This window comes from Doryrhamphus excisus, chromosome 3 (assembly GCF_030265055.1).
Source record: "Doryrhamphus excisus isolate RoL2022-K1 chromosome 3, RoL_Dexc_1.0, whole genome shotgun sequence".
Lineage (NCBI taxonomy): Eukaryota > Metazoa > Chordata > Actinopteri > Syngnathiformes > Syngnathidae > Doryrhamphus > Doryrhamphus excisus.
Genome location: NC_080468.1, coordinates 29,977,316 through 29,993,575, shown reverse-complemented (window position 1 = coordinate 29,993,575; position 16,260 = coordinate 29,977,316). Strand labels below are relative to the sequence as shown.

Here is a 16,260-nt window from a genome sequence, read left to right as displayed (position 1 = left end):
AACAATTCCACGCACATTGATGCATTATGTATTGGTACACTTCCACTAACAGTTGATGATATTGTCCCTGTTTCTTTTTCACCCTAAGTGTGACCCTAGCTTACCCTAGCTTAGTGTCATTAATTCATTCAAGAATGTCCGATTCTAACTGAAAAGGAAACACAGAAAGCACAGAAAGCTTTCTAGTACTTCTTGAATCTGCACTTATTCAGCTGTATTTCTTTTGTGCTTCTCACCAAAATGGTCTGTTTTCATTCATTCCACCCGCGGCCTGCCTCCAGGCACGCCTACTCCGCTGTAGTTGCTCACATCCCGAGTGCTTAGGAGGACTTCCGGTGTTTTGCCGCTAGCTACGAACCCGACTTTATAGTTGATAATAAACGGTGATGTATCTTTTTTAAAATGTCCGCTTTTAACAAACAGCCGTATGTGTTGGAGCCTGAATCGGATCCGGAAGTAGAGACTGGACAGACTGGACAGTTTCTTGAGACAGTCTCTCAAGTTTCTCAAGAAAAGAGGTTACTCGAGACGCCTCTCGATGGTAAGTAGCTTTAGCATTTTAGCTTCAAAAATTAAGTGCAGTAAAATGTTTTTGTTCAAGTTAAGGTGATTTTATGCTTCATTCTTTCCTAATATATAACAGGGGTGCAACTAGGAATTCTGGGTCCCATGAAAAAGATTATTTGGGCACCCTGGCCGTCAAGGGACCTTGGAATTATCCTGACTTTTCCAGTTTATAGGCACCCCTGGCCAATAGCGCTATACTCTTTTAATGCTTTTCATATTTCACATTTAATTTACTGGCAAGGTCTCATAGTGTATATACTGGTCATATATTTCATATTTCATATTACATTGTAAACTGTATTCGTATATAACCCTGGGTAAAATTGTTAATAATGTTTATATTTTTATATGATCTATTTTTAGATTGTTTACTTTTGAATATATTAAACTGGTTCTGTCCTCTTTGCTGCTGTGCAATGTAAATTGCCCCACTGAAGGACGAATAAAGGTATATCTAATCTAATCTAATGTTCGCTATCGGAATCGGCAGCATAAAACCTTCGTTATTATTATATATTATCATTGGTTTACTTGGTCTCCAAAAATGTTGACAATAATAATAATAATAATAATCATTGAGCGTCAATTTGTGGGACAATAAAACCTTTCAAAACCTGCATTGTTTGTCGACTTGGTTACATTTTTAAAAGGAATATATAATAATATGGAATATTTTCAAGTTTTTTCACCCTCATGACGGTCGTGATTGGTTTGTAACCACCAAACGTCACAAAAACAGAGGCCGTCTGTAGACTGAAAATGTAACCTGAAAGCTGCAGTATGAAATTGCAGGCGGTGACGGACGGACGGACGGATGACTTTAGAAGGCTGTGACTACTTGAACATTTGCTCTGTGGCTCCTGTGGGTCACGCGGCAAACAAATAAACAAACGCTGCGGCACACTGCGGCTGATCCGCTGCACTCTTGACATTCAGACATTCACAGAGAGGCGGCTTGGCTCTGTCCCAGTTGAGCAGATGATTGAAAGGTCTCCAAAATAAACCGTTACGCCACGGCTGAATGCTGAACGGGGTACCACTTGTTGCCGCCATGATCCTGGTTTTCTGAGGGTGACGAAGCCGAACAATGTGCTAGCGGGATGTCACTTGCACCAACCCCAGCATGCGTTTTGTCGTGCAGATGGGGAGGGAAAGAGAACATGTTGTGCCCCCACCGCTGCAGTCTTGACATTTCCTGAGCCTTTTGACATTCTCAGGCTCGGCCCGCCCGAAAACCAACAGAAAGAAGCTCAACCTCTTACCCATCCCCCTTTTTTTAAGCCTCTTTGGCAACTTGAACTTGAGCTAAAAATTAGCCGAGCTATCTCAAGCTTCCACAATAGACAAGCCCGTTACCGTTTGTAATTAAAATGTCCTTATATGACAGAGGTTCTGAGAGATATGAATTATGGTAACCATGACAACAGAGCCGTCCAAACCCTCCTAAAGCCATGTGTAATTATATAAAATCACTCATGGATGCAGTTATCACATTCTGTCAGATTAGCAAATAACCTTTGACTGCACCCCCCCGCCCCCTATGCTGCCATTTCATATTTCGACCCCCTCATGGAGACGACCGAGAACACCGGGGGCGAGAGATGTAAGAGTTGAATACACCGAACGAACAGGGTGACGCCGTGTTGACGTATGGGAGAGGCTGCTATGTATACATAATCCATGAGCTTACTTATGATGTCCTTGGGATCCATAATCATTTGGATTATTACCGCACTGACAGCAGCCAACTACTACATTTACAGCAGCACGTCATGATTGGCCCATCTGTTGGTGAACTCAATGTGAGTCCTACCTTAAATGAAAACAGCAGACCCATAGCTTATAATAGGCGCATCCTGATCTGATATTCAAATCAGCCAAAAAACGAGCGTCAGATTATAACAGCCGTTCCAGACTCAACAACAACGTGTGCTAACATGCTAACGTCAAAGTCCAAAAAAGACATTTCAGTCCAGTGCAAAACCCACCATGCACAAGTCCCCCGTGGTGCCACAGAACCAGGACCAACCCAAAAGGAAAATGGTTCCGAGACAACCTGTGGCCCCCACAAACAAGGTTTTGATCATACCGACTGCTGCTGACTCTTGAGCGATATCACTTAGTCAAGCCTTTTTTAACACTACACACTACAAAAGAGGTCATGAAGCATAGGTCTGACTCTTGCGCGTATAAAATCAGATTGATATTTCAGTCGGCCAATATTTAAGGCAGCAATATCGGTCGTGATAAAGTTGTTTCGGGGCACCCTTAATTACAAAACGTTACTTTTTTTGCCTATACAACCGTACCTCGATTTTCGTTATTAATGCGCATAAAAGGGTCAGATGTTCCAAACATAAAAAAATACATAAAAAAAAATACAATATGCTGTCATCCCTCATTTATCATGGTTAATTGGTTCCAGACCAGACTGTGAAAAGAGAATTTCCACAAAGTAGGCACCCTTATTTATGAATGGAATATTTTGGTCGTAAGAGCGTAGAAAATCTGTTTAATATGATTTTTAACATTAGTAGACGCCCTCCGTGTTCGGGATTATTGAACCCTGCCATGAAAGATTGTTGTTCCAACAATCTTGTCATATCCTGGTGCCCTTGCTCTGTGCCCCAGTCTCCTCCCTGTGTTTTTTCTCTCCAGGGACGTAACAAATCTAGTCTGACGCTTGTGTGTCTCACCCAACGTTACAGTAGCATTACAGACACCTAGTGATAATTACAGCTTCTTGGAATGCGTCTTCTATCTGCTTTATATTTGTATGAGTCTAAGGACTTGGACTAGGCCGCTCCAAAGTCTTCATTTGGTTTTTCTTCAGCCATTCAGAGGTGGACTTGCTGGTCTGTTTTGGATCATTGTCCTGCTGCACAACCCAAGTTGCTTTCAGCTTGAGGTCACCAACAGATGGCCGTGCATTCTCCCTCAGCAGAATCTTTTACATGCTTCCATTTATCACAGCAAGTCTTCCAGGTCCTGAAGCAGCAAAACAACCCCAGACCATCACACTACCACCACAATGTTTTACTCTTGCTATCATGTTCTTTTAATGACTTTTACGCCAGATGTAATGGGACACACACCCTTCAAAAAGTTCAACTTTTGTCTGGTCAGATCAGAGTATTTTCCCAGAGGTCCTTGGGGATCATCAAGATGTTTTCTGGCAAAATGGAGACCAGCCTTAATGTTCTTTTTGTTCAGCAGTGGTTTTGGTCTTGGAACTCTGCCATGCAGGCCGTTTTTACCCAGTGTCTTTCTTATCTGGAGTCATGAACACTGACCTTAACTGAGGTAAGTGAGGCCTGCACTTTTTTGGATGTTGTTGTGGGGTCTTTTGTGACCTCTCGGATGAGTCGTGGCTGCGCTCTTGGGGTCATTTTGGTTGGCCGGCCACTCCTGGGAAGGTTCACCACTGTTCCATGTTTTGGCCATTTGTGGATAATGGCTCTCACTGTGGTTGGCTGGAGTCCCAAAACTTTAGAAATGGCTTATAAACTTTTCCACACTGAAAGATCTCAATTAATCTCAGTTATGTTTTAACAGGGGGGCAATCACTTTTTCACACAGCTTTGGATTTGTTTTTCCCACTTAAAAATATATAGTTTCATTTAAAAACATTTTTTGTTGAATTGTGTTGTCATTGAATAATATTTACATTTGTTTGATGATCTGAAACATTTAAGTTCAATAAACATGCAAAAAAAATCTGAAAAACACTCTTTCACACCACTGTATATAGAGAATAATGCAAAATAATACATATGGATGGAAGTTATTGTTGATGTTGAATTCCTGTACATCCTGGCAAGATTTTTCTCGACTTCTTTATCAAATGACAACTTTCTTTGGCCCCATGGTGGGTTGCCCACAGTCACACAATGAGTCAGCGCTACATAGGGTAGCGCTGATACAGACTGATACAATATAAATGTACGAGATTGTTGTGTGAAAATTTGGCAAACATTTTCGCCCAAAACCGAATCATCCAAAAACTGTAAGAAAACCAAGTTTGAGAGCGATCCACTATGAAGTGGACCAGTTTTTCTACGTGCAATATAACTGGGGTGCACAAAAATCCAGTCTAGACTGTAATCTCTATTTGACTTTTACTTTCACTTTAGAGAAAAATGCTGTGATGAAAAGGACACATTTTGTCATGAAAACCGTTTCATATCGGTTGGATTCAGCAGGCTGAGAAAAAACAATTTCAAATGAATATCCCTCATAAGATGCATTACGTGTTCTTTTTTTGGAAAAGTTGTAACGCCTCAAAGAAAAAAGACTGGAAGAAAAACAAGTCAAACCAGAAGGCAAACAAGAAAATAAAAGTCGGTGTACACTGCGGTGTTTCAGAATGCTTACTGCCAGTCACCTTCGGGTGAGGCGGTAACCATGGCGCCACAAGTCTGTACCCTCAGCTGCGTCTGCGGCAGCTGTTGTGACCCCCCCCCCCCCCCCCCTCTTTTTCACCACAGTTTTCTCATAAATGCGGTTTAATGTTGACATGTAAATGGTAGCAACCGGCGGGTTCAGGGTATAACTTGCTCACGTAGGGCAGCAGGAAATGCTATTCAAGAAGGAGTCAGCATTTGCGACTGCTTTTGTCAGATGCATTTGTCCTTGGCATGTCATACAGCAGTTAAATGGTTAAAAAAGGCTCAGAGCAAGATGTAATCTTGTTAGGCATGCTGTTTGGAGGGGCTAAAATGATGAAAAGGGTGGCTTACGCAACAATATTAGTGAAATTAATATCAAATTTGCACAATTGCAAGCTACTTCATGCTGATGTTTCAAGTTGCACCACTTCATAAGGTACACCTGCATGTTGTAGTCTGTTATACTGCAGCCCATGTACTGTTTTATCCCCATGACAGCCTCCAATGTAAGGGAAGTCCTTCGGTGAATTGATCATATTTGCAAGCCTCATCTGTTCTGCAGATGCAGTGGATTCTTACAGGTGGTCAGTCCCCACTCGGGAGGGAGGGGGCTGGGGGTGACCGCACTCTCTCCCAAGTAGTCGAGCAACAGGTCCGACTCGCTCGCTCATTCTCCACTCGAACGCTGCACTCGAACGCAGCCGCTCGCCCTTCCCGCTGCCGCCGCTTCGCCCATGGACGCAGACGCCGACGCGGCCGCGCACCAGGCTGCCCTGTGAACGGCGGCCAGATGAACCCCCGCCCTCCCGGCTCCTCCTCCTCCTCCGGCGCGCAATGGCTTAACCGGAGAGACATGAGCGTCCGGAGCGGGGACAGCGTCACCTTGTGCCACAGGGCCCTGCAAATTGTCACGGACCTTTGTCTGACCGGACATGTGGACCGGGAGAAATGCTCGGATATATTCCCCCTGGAGAGCAGCATACCAGGTAAAGGACACGCAGGTAAATGGAATAAAGTCATTGCTCTCTTACCGTGCATGTACTGTTAAGTTCAAGTACCAAAACTTATTCCAAGTTTTGCAACTCCGCCCATATAAAGCAGAATAGTTAATTATAAAAAAATTATGATTGATACACAACGCCAGAAACACAAACAGGCGGCAAGACGAGACGTTACTCTTTGTTTTGGACTTGTATGCCAAGCTGCATTGAGTGTGTGCATGTGGTTGTAGACAGCCACAATGTATCCCAGGGAAGCAATTATGTATGCGCTGTAAAGACAAAGCAGGCTGCTGATATCAATAAAGTGTTTTTAAATGAAAACCTCATGGAAAAAATGAACGGACATTTTTGGCTCATGAAGACTTCCCCGATGCGGTTAAGCCTGAATACCGCTCAAGGTTTATCGTGTCAATATTTTATCTCCTATTTTAGTTCTTTCCTTTCACACAGGAAGTGGGAAAATATGGAAATGACAAAGTGAACAATTGTCAGTGTCAATAAATACAAGTTTTAATGCGAATGAATGATCAGTAAGCTCTGCTTCTTCCTGCTCCTTTCAGACGTGTAGAATAGGGCAAATGAAATGCTAACCACGTAAAGAGCCAAACAAAGTACAATGAAACCACCTGGAAGGGAATGTACCAAATCCCCGAGTTATAAGAAGTGATAACGTTTGGACCAATGAGCTCCGAGGACTTGGCATATTCAATTTCCGGATTAATGTTAGTGGCTGAGAAGCGCAAAACAAATGACAATCAAATCACCTGGAATGGGATTGTACCCCTCATTCAAATATTTGATGGAGTCCTGTAGTACATCTGTTCCATCCGTCTGGTAAGTACCATTTAACGACTCCAACAAAACCGAAGTCTCAGGTACCGACATTTACCGGAAAAGGAATGTACCAGCTCCTCGGGGCTGATTGGTCCAAAGGTGATCACTTCCTAGTTTTGGTACAGTCCTCTTCAGGGTGGTGTAATTATTCATGATTAGTTTTGATTTGGTGGTTGTCGTGTCCGAAAGAAATAAACACGCCACACTTCCAACGTATCGCTTGGTTCCAAGAGAGGCTGCATGTGGACCAAAAAGGGACTTCAGGGTTTTCTGTGGCTTTCACGATCATCTTTCTGACTCATGCTGGCATGTCTTCTCCTTCTCCCTTTGCATGTTTGTCTGTCTTCTCTGCGGGGTGTCCAGTAGACATCTCTATCAGTCTGCTGGCAGTGGTGGTGGGTTTCTGTGGCCTTGCCCTGTTGGCAGTGTCTCTCTTTGTCTTTTGGAAGCTGTGCTGGCCCATCTGGAGGAGCAAAGCTCTGTCAGCCCATGGCGGGAATGTTGCCCTCCATGTGACCTTTCCTGAGGCACCTGCACCCAGCTCGCCCTCGGTGCCGGAGTGGAAAGCGGCAGCGGTTGCGGAGGAGAAAAAGAAGCACCCGCCGGAGGTCAAGATGAACGGGAGGAGCTCGATCAAGGTCCTGGAGGCGGCCATGAAGATCAGCCAGACGTCACCGGATATCCCGGCCGAGGTGCAAACCACCCCGAGGGAGAAGCTGAGTCAGCAGGCCAAAGTTCAGAGGCAGACCACCGAGCCCACCTCATCCTCCAGGTAGCCCCGCAGTCACACGCTCACTTTCAGCCCGCAGTCGCCTTTTGGAGGCAGCACAGAGCCTGTCCAAGCAGGTCACGGTGACATGTGGCCAGTGTCTGCAGGCCAGTTTTGCTGGTGTCACGCACAGTGTCACACTGACCTTCACTTCCTCTTGTGGGAATTGTTTATCTTTTTACTGACAACACAAAAAGCCTCCACCCGAGCTCATCGCTTGGATTTGTGTCACGCAGGTTGCAACCCTACAATCAGCTGTGCGCGTGAACCCAGCTGTCATGGCAACGCCTGGAAGCAACCCCAGTGATTAAACAATCACCTTTCACTTTCCCCTCGGTTTTACAAGATGGCAAAGGTCCATAATTAGCATTGCTGCAAGCACCCGGAGATGTGATGCAGGCAGCTTTGAGTGGACTCCGACACCACACTCGTTGCTTCCCATCGCTAATTAAATCACACGACGCTCCTGGTGATTTATACTCCTGTCATTGACGCAGGAAGGGAAAATTCATTTTTAATTGTTTGTAAAATGGATCAAAATGTTTGTGAAATGGAAAAAATTGTTTGTGAAAAGCATGAACATGTGTTTTTCTTTGGAAAACAAAGACATTTGCTATTGATCCCAAACTTTTGAGTGGTAGTGTATATGCAGTGGAAGTTTGCTTAGTGTCATTAATTCATTCAAAAATGTCTGATTCTAACCGAAAAGGATGTTAATTGAATACATTTCTCCCATAAGAAATAATGGGAATCCAGCTAATCCTTTCCGGTGTATTAACAACACCACAATGCATATTGTACACTAACCAGAGGCGACACGTAAACTGAGGAAAAAATTAATTTTCAACGTTAATGTTAGACTGTACATACATTTTTCAATTTTGTGTGATACGTAGTTAAAAACGAACATTCCATTATGTTAATTTATTTTCTGTCGCTCCGGAGTATAAGTCACACAAGGCCAAAAATGAGGTAGAAAAAAAAACATACATAAGTCGCACTGGAGTATAAGTAGCATTTTTTGCGGGTAATTTATTTTCCAAACTACTTGACCAAAACAGACATTACGCCATCTTGGAAGGCAAGTTCTAACAATAAAAGAATAGAGAACAGGCTGAATAGGTGTAAGATATGCTAACACAATGCTTATTCAGCTACACAAAAAAATAAACATGAACAGAAAAGGTGTCCAGTGTTTATTTAACATAAACAGTTTTTTCATTAATAAGTCGCTCTGGAGTATAAGTCGCAGGAACAGCCAACCTATGAAAAAAAGCGTGTCTTATAGTCCGGAAAATACTTAGACTTAGCTGTATTTTTTCTGTTTGCTTTCTGTATTATTTTATTTCTACAATGTGCCATGGGCCAATAACAAACAAGCGTTGAGCGCATGACCTGCTGGTTAGCTGTCTTCATCGTGAGTGAATGATGGTAATTAAAGAGAGAAGTGCAGTGTTGTCGCAGTCAGTTGATACCGAAATCAGAAGAGAAGGCATTCACAGAATTGGGCTGTACACCCTGTGGACGAGACTTATACAAACCAGAAATAACGTCCTACAAACGGATCAATCACAGCCGTGACAGCCAGATCGTTTTTGGGGATGTACAATTTACGCAAAGCAGAGAACTGAATTTAAAAAAATGCAACAACATGCATACCTCAAGAGCAGCTAAGTGTGTTTAAGGGTCAAAGTGCATACACATTGGTAGGTTTGTATTTTACACTTGAATCCCATTTTTCGACTATACATAGTGCATAGTGCCGCATTTGCACGGCGTACTCGTAGCATGTAGAAAAGCACGATATCGACATTTGCTGATTCATTTTCAGCCAAATCAGGTGATAAATGAGGCTGATTGTGTTGGCATTCGAAAGGAGGCCAGTTGCTTAGTGACAAGACGGGTGGACTCAACCTCGAAAGAGATCAACCTCAGTCTGAGATTTGGGGAAGCATAAATCTGATTGTCAAAGCTATTTCTGCTCGGACAGTAAAGCCGTCATTTGGAACAGAGGATTTGAAATAACTTAAATAACATAATTAGATAATTAGAGACAAACACTGTCTCGAGGACGACCTCATCAGCCACGTATAAAACTGACCAAATGCGCTCTTCAACAGGCACAATTCATTCCGGCGACACCTTCCTCGTCAGATGAACGTGACCAGCTTTGACTTCAGTATGGACGCGGTGCCTTTTCGGCAGTCCTCCACGGCGAGCATAGGGAGAATCAAACCAGAACTCTACAAGCAGAAGTCAGTGGACTCGGAGGGCGAGCCCAAAGAGCCAGTGGAGACGTGCGGCAAGCTCAGCTTCTCGCTGCGTTACGACTATGAGGAGCAGGCACTGGTGGTGCAGATCCTCAAGGCCTTGGATCTGCCCGCCAAAGACTTCACGGGGACTTCTGACCCTTACGTGAAGATCTACCTACTGCCCGAGAGGAAGAAGAAATTCCAGACGCGAGTCCACCGCAAGAACCTCAACCCCATGTTTGACGAGACCTTCTGCTTCCCTGTGGCGTACGACGAGCTCTGCAACCGCAAGTTGCACCTGAGCGTCTACGACTTTGACCGTTTCACCAGCCACGACATGATAGGCGAGGTGGTGGTGGACAACCTCTTTGAGCTCTCTGACCTTTCCCGAGAGGCGGTGGTGTGGAAGGACATTCATGCAGCAACCACGGTGAGTTGGCGTTCCCCCTGGCGAGTGAATAGAGCCTTTATATTTTTTGCCAACACATTTAATTGATTCTGAGAGGCGGACATCATCCCAAAGTGGCAATCGAAGCGTATTGCATACGTCCAATAACACCCACGTTAAATTTCGGCAAATTCCTGCAGACTCATAAACCAGGCCTACACTATCTGACTAAATTATTGACGCTTCAGTGCGGCGCAAACGATACATCCGAAGGTCTTATCGAGAATACTTGAGGCAGACATGTGACGCAAGTTCACCCAAAGATTGGAATGCCTGCTACATCTCAAGGTCTCGTCTGCTGGGTCTTCTCAGCAGAGTTCAGGAGTAAGAGTTTGTGGATAGTTTCTGTGCGGGGTCATACGGAGGTCCTCCAGCTCTCCAGACACGTCCTGATACATTTTCACCTTTTTCATTTAGCTCAAAGTGTGAACACACAGGCCATGTAGAACCGGTAGCTGGATGACATAACATCTTTCCCAGGTTATGTAACACTGACTAGAACTCCAACCTGCTGCAAATGACACAAAGTCACCATGCTGTTGTCCTTTCTGCACATCCACAGGAGACCGTCGACCTGGGGGAGATCATGTACTCGCTGTGCTACCTTCCCACAGCAGGGAGGATGACGCTGACCGTCATCAAATGCAGAAACCTCAAAGCCATGGACATCACTGGTTCTTCAGGTAAGCTGGCGACGTACGAGGTGCAGATCACATCAAAAAGCCTACACTGCCACTCAAACCTTTGGGATCACTTGCAAATGTCTAACAACAACTGTCAGTCCTCTGCATCAATCTCCTGGTATGGCTGCTAATCCAAGTTCATCATTTTATAAGGCTAATGGATTATTAGAAAGCCCATCTAAAAATCTAAACTAAAACTAAAATCTCTTACCATGCTGTTAACTACTCCCTTCAGAGAGCAGCACAAACTGGGTCTAACAAGGACAGAAAAACGATGCACTACCGTGCAAGAAGACAAATATCTGAGAGTGTGTAGTTTAAGACAAAGACGCCTCACAGGTCGTCACCTGGCAGCTGCACTAAATAGTAGCCGTCAAACACCAGTGTCAGCATCAACAGTGAAGCGGCGACTTCAGGATACTGGACTTCATGGCAGGACTGCCAAGAAAAAGCCATATGTCAGACTGGACAAAAACATTTCCAAGTGATCCCAAACTTTTGAGCGCAATACGGTACGTAAGACCCAACTCCGAGACCGTTTGAGCAAATTCTGAGCGGCAAAGGGTGGACAAAAAGTGATGGGAAAGTCTTCACTTTGTCTTCCAGATCCGTACGTCAAGGTTCACCTAATCTGCGATGGACGCAGGCTGAAGAAACGGAAAACCACCACCAAGAAGAGCACCCTCAACCCGGTGTACAACGAGGCCATCATCTTTGACATTCCCCCAGAAAACGTGGAACAAGTCAGCCTCTCCATCATGGTGATGGACTACGATCGGTGAGCGCATACCACCCCAGTGTGTTAACCCTCCCACATGCCTCAGTGTTTGCTGATTAAATGTATGCCACTAACAGGGTCGGACACAATGAAGTGATCGGCGTTTGTCGTGCCGGGCCAGACGCCGAAGGTCTAGGACGAGATCACTGGAATGAAATGTTGGCTTATCCACGGAAGCCCATCACTCACTGGCACACCCTGGGAGAGGTAACACCGAGCTTTCTAGAAGTTATAGCTCTATAGACTCTATGGAGATACCAATGCAGTATTTTCAGTGAAAGACCAGGATTCGACGATACAAAACCTTCCATAGCCTTTGCATTTGGGAGTAATGGAATGCAAAGAGATAGCTCTTTTACATTACAATGAAGGGGGAAAATAGAGCAACTAATCTCACCCGTGACAGGAAATGGTTTCGGGCTACCAAGCTCTTTGGCTTGTTAGATTTAGTTCCTGTATACGTACTTCCTGTTCAACTTTATACAGCAGCAGCCTGATTAGGTAACAAGCTAATATTGTCAATTATTGTGCCTATTTGTTGTTTTTGTGTCTGTCAGTGGCCCGGCAGGGGGGCAAGCTTTGAGAGTCAAGGCTCGTGTCCGTCACCCAAAGCTCCACAGACGCCCTAACGGTGACAACGATAAGGTTCAGCGTGGCGCCCACAAGTTGTTTGACGCTGAAAAGTCATTCTTTGTCAATGCATTTCTGTCAACTATGGCTAAAACAAAAGCAGCCATGTACTTCAAAGATTACATTCCGTGAAAAAATTGCAGTGAGTCAGTCGAGAACTGAGAACTCTGTTTACATTCAAATGGCACAAGGTGCAAGGGCTACAAGGCTCAGTGCCATCAAAGCATTTAGTAGGTTGTGAGGCAAAAGGGTCCATATCTCAGACCATCCCTCAGTCACAATCAGTCCTGACTATCTGATGTGGAGAATGTAGCAGTAACATGTAGCAAACACATGTCAAGAAGTACACAATAGTACACAGTCCTATGTGTGTTTGTTTACGTCTCTTTTCCAAGGCATGAAGGGAGTAGTGAAAGTGACAACAATAACTCATTTACTCACTTGGTGGAAGTGTAGTTACTCTGCAAATGTCCACATGGTGAAACTAACAAAGTGAAGTGATGCTTTTGTGGTTTGGTTCCACATTCTGCTGTACAAATTGGTTGTAAAAACAGTAAACTATGGATTCATGTATGAATGCGTCTGTGATTCAGGAAACTTTTACTCAACACTCGCGATGTCAAATGCACAGTGGAACCTCGGTTAGCGTAGCGTATGCCCCGGTCGAAAATTTACACCAATATATTGTCGTGTTAGTAATACACCGCCTGAATCCAACAGGAAGTCAGCTCTGTTGCCATTTATGATGTCATCAGCGGTTGACTCTGTATTTCTTTGCAACTAACACAAGTCTCAAGAATACTAAAGGGGACCTGTTATGCTCATTTTTGGCCCTATGTATTGAGTTGTCCACTCCTATAGAGCAGACACACATAATTAACTGCACAGAAAGCTTTCTAGCTCTTCCAGAATCTGCACCTATTCCAGCTGTATTTCCTTGGATTTTCCAAAACGGTCTGTTTTAATTTATTCCACCCACGGTGAACCTCCGGGCATGCCCACTCGGCTGGGATTGGTCAAACCCCCTAGCACTATAGGGTACTTCAGGACTACTGCCGAACCCCACTTTCTAGTTTTGTCAGCTCTGATGTACTTGAAGTGGTTAAGGCGTCATTGGTAACTCATGAGCTACCGTTTGGAGACACCTGACTGACTGTTTATGAACTCAAAGAGTGGTGACATACGGTGACATACGTACGAAGTGTAGACAATCTTGGCACAACATTGGGAGTGGAAATGGTACAAATGGACTACCCATGTTTCAGATATCGGTGAGCTTGTAATTTGCATGCATGCAGGTAAGACGCTCTCTGTTTGCACAGTTTATAATGCTGCACAAACAGCCGCCCACCTTTGTGTTTTGCCATGAGTTACTTCTTGAATTCAATAGTTTCTTGCTTTCGTCATCAAAACCAACTCACAAATTTGTTTGGCTCCTTTTGGGGTTATTTTGCTGCCGTGATCAGAAAAAAATCAGAGACTTGAGGTAAAAAGCACTACAGGAAGTCGGGAAATAACTCATGGCAAAACAAGAAGGTGGTGTCCGTGTTGCTGTCGCTGCCACATCGTGTTTTTGTCTACAATCATGTCTCCAACAAAGATAACAGTAACCTTAAATGTTAATTTTCTTTATCTTTCTGTTTATTTACACACACACACACACACGCAGGCGCATTATTAGACAGTTTTGTGATTCGGAATGTCCCTGAATGCATCTCGCACTCTTATCATAGAATGAGGAAGTGTGGTTCCCAGGATGAAGGGACTAAAGACATTTGGAGATACATACAGCATACGGTGTTGGAATCGTACCGCTGTTGATGTGTTCAGGTCAGAAATAAGTTAATCAAGGGCGTCAGACTCTGTGTGACTGCGTGGGAACGCTCCACTGTGCTTCCGTCTGCCATCATCATAAGAGAGAGGCATGCCTGCACTGGTGCGCATGCATTAATTACACTAAAAAAGTCAAAGTTAACACATTATTTTTGAGAGCCCTCCTTTATTTCTGACTTTCATTCTTTGTTTATATATCATTTGTGTTCATATTTTTGTTTTTTTGGAATGGATTAATTGGCCTTACGTTATTTCTTATCTTAGTTTAACGATGCTAACCAAGGTTCCACTGTAAAGAAAATTGCAAAAACACTAAAACGTAATCTGGGTGCTATGCTAACCCCAGCATACCCAAAGAACGTTTTTCTATGACAAAAAAAACAAAAAAAAAACAGTGTGTTGGATCAAACTTGCACGTCATATTTTGCAAATAACTTTACGGTTACACTTTTAAGCTACCACAGCTTACTTGGTTGTGCAAAATATCAGTTTTAAAAATAAGGCAGGGGTGTCCAAATATTTTCATGTATTTTTTATCTAGCAAAACAAAACCTTTACAGCATGTGTAGTTGCCCCTCGTTTATTATGGTTCATTGGTTCCAGACTCGACGACTTTTCTGTCAAGTAGGATTCAATATTAGTAAGCAGAATATCATCGTAGTTAGAGTATAGAAAAACTGTTTATGACTTTCCAAATATGGGCTTTAACATTATTAAAGCCCTGTAGACCCTGGAGGCCGTGGCGTGTCTGAGTCAGCCATGGCGTGTCCATCTCGGCGATGGCGTGTCCATCTCGGCTGGGGTGTGTCTGAGTCAGCCATGGCGACCGTCTCGGCCATGTCGTGTCCGGTGTGCCTGTCTCGTTCTTCTCTTTACATTTTGCCTCTTTGCTCTGCATCCATCCATCTTCTTCCGCTCATCCAAGGGTGGGCCTCCTACCCTGAATTTCTAATCTCTAAGGCAGAGCCCGGCTCATTTCAGCCGCTTGTCCTTTTGGTCACTACCCAAAGCTCCTGACCATCTCTTTCCACAATTTTTCCCATTTTTATTGTGTTTTTTGGTTTAATTTTATTTCTACAATGTGGTGCGGTCCAATAAACGCAAGCTGCAGGCAGCAAATGGCCCCTGGCCCCACTTTGGACACCCCTGGCCTAAGGTGTCATTTTCAGAAATCATCCCAGTTGTGTCAAATCACAAACTAGCAACATTTAGTCCAGCAAAACTGTCGACGCATCTCACGAATACTGTCAAAAATGTGAATAGCCAATGTACAAAAAAACGGATTAACACCATTTAAACACTGACGTACTTTTACACGAGTGAGCTAAAAGATGCTATACAAAGTGAAAGTGTTGCAGACGTGTGTATACTTTTCCACAAAGCCATATGAGTGTCTGCTTCACCAACAACTGAGTGTCTTCAAGGTAATAAGAAGCCAACGTGGCAAATCTAAAAAAAAAAAGGCTATGTACTGTTATTCTATTGGCACAAGCACACTGTACAATTATGCTTTATGCACAGCCCTTCACGTTGAAAAAAAATATACCATTTGTAGCATGGCTCATACGTAGGGAACATGATGAAAAATATGTTTCAGTGGTGTTTACACTTGTACATAATGAAGAGAGATACATGACGGTGTTGTAAGTCATGAAAATAAGACACATCACAATGTATTTCTATAGTTTGGTGGTGATTTCAATAACTCAAAGTGACATTTATACGCGTTACGTAATGGTTGTTGGCGTCATGTTTTGTTTGCTTACTCCTGTCATGATGTGTACAGTTTGTGATAACTTTTGTAATTATTCCAAGTCAACATTTCCAATGTAAATTATTGTATTATATCAAAATAAATGAAGCGTTATATCATGATTACATCCTTTTTGTCTTTGTAGGTTGTGGCTAACCCAACACTAGTTTTTCCCTCTTTCTGAATGACTTTCCCGGTATCCATGGAAAGGAATATTCCAATCTCTTGTCTACATGCACCGCTATAATCAAACAGAATAGTCAATGGGGCATGCCCAGTAAAACGTAAACATCAACATCACGTGATACCGACTTCCCCGAGTCT

At 43.6% G+C, this 16,260-nt stretch overlaps 1 protein-coding gene across 6 annotated transcripts; it reads left to right on the top strand.

The window, feature by feature from the left end:
- Positions 1 to 5,687: 5,687 nt before the first annotated feature.
- syt10 (synaptotagmin X) lies at positions 5,688 to 12,587 on the top strand. 6 transcript variants are annotated; one of them, XM_058065794.1, is made up of 7 exons: positions 5,688 to 5,941; positions 7,157 to 7,562; positions 9,680 to 10,241; positions 10,822 to 10,942; positions 11,549 to 11,720; positions 11,798 to 11,927; positions 12,278 to 12,587. In XM_058065794.1, the coding sequence occupies exons 1-7, from the start codon at positions 5,746 to 5,748 to the stop codon at positions 12,347 to 12,349; spliced, it is 1,659 nt and encodes a 552-aa protein (XP_057921777.1). In that variant the 5' UTR covers positions 5,688 to 5,745; the 3' UTR covers positions 12,350 to 12,587. The 6 variants fall into 6 exon arrangements, with proteins under 6 accessions (XP_057921777.1, XP_057921776.1, XP_057921775.1 ...); XM_058065793.1 differs by having other exon boundaries at positions 7,154 to 7,562; XM_058065792.1 differs by having other exon boundaries at positions 5,688 to 5,956.
- Positions 12,588 to 16,260: the final 3,673 nt, after the last annotated feature.

Bases quoted from the DNA above. Each gene is read 5' to 3' on its own strand.
- syt10 (XM_058065791.1), top strand. From the start codon at position 5,746: ATGAACCCCCGCCCTCCCGGCTCCTCCTCCTCCTCCGGCGCGCAATGG. The intron at 5,957-7,153 runs GTAAATGGAATA...CGGGGTGTCCAG, and splicing joins ACCAGGTAAAGGACACGCAG to TAGACATCTCTATCAGTCTG. The intron at 11,928-12,277 runs GTAACACCGAGC...TGTGTCTGTCAG, and splicing joins ACTGGCACACCCTGGGAGAG to TGGCCCGGCAGGGGGGCAAG.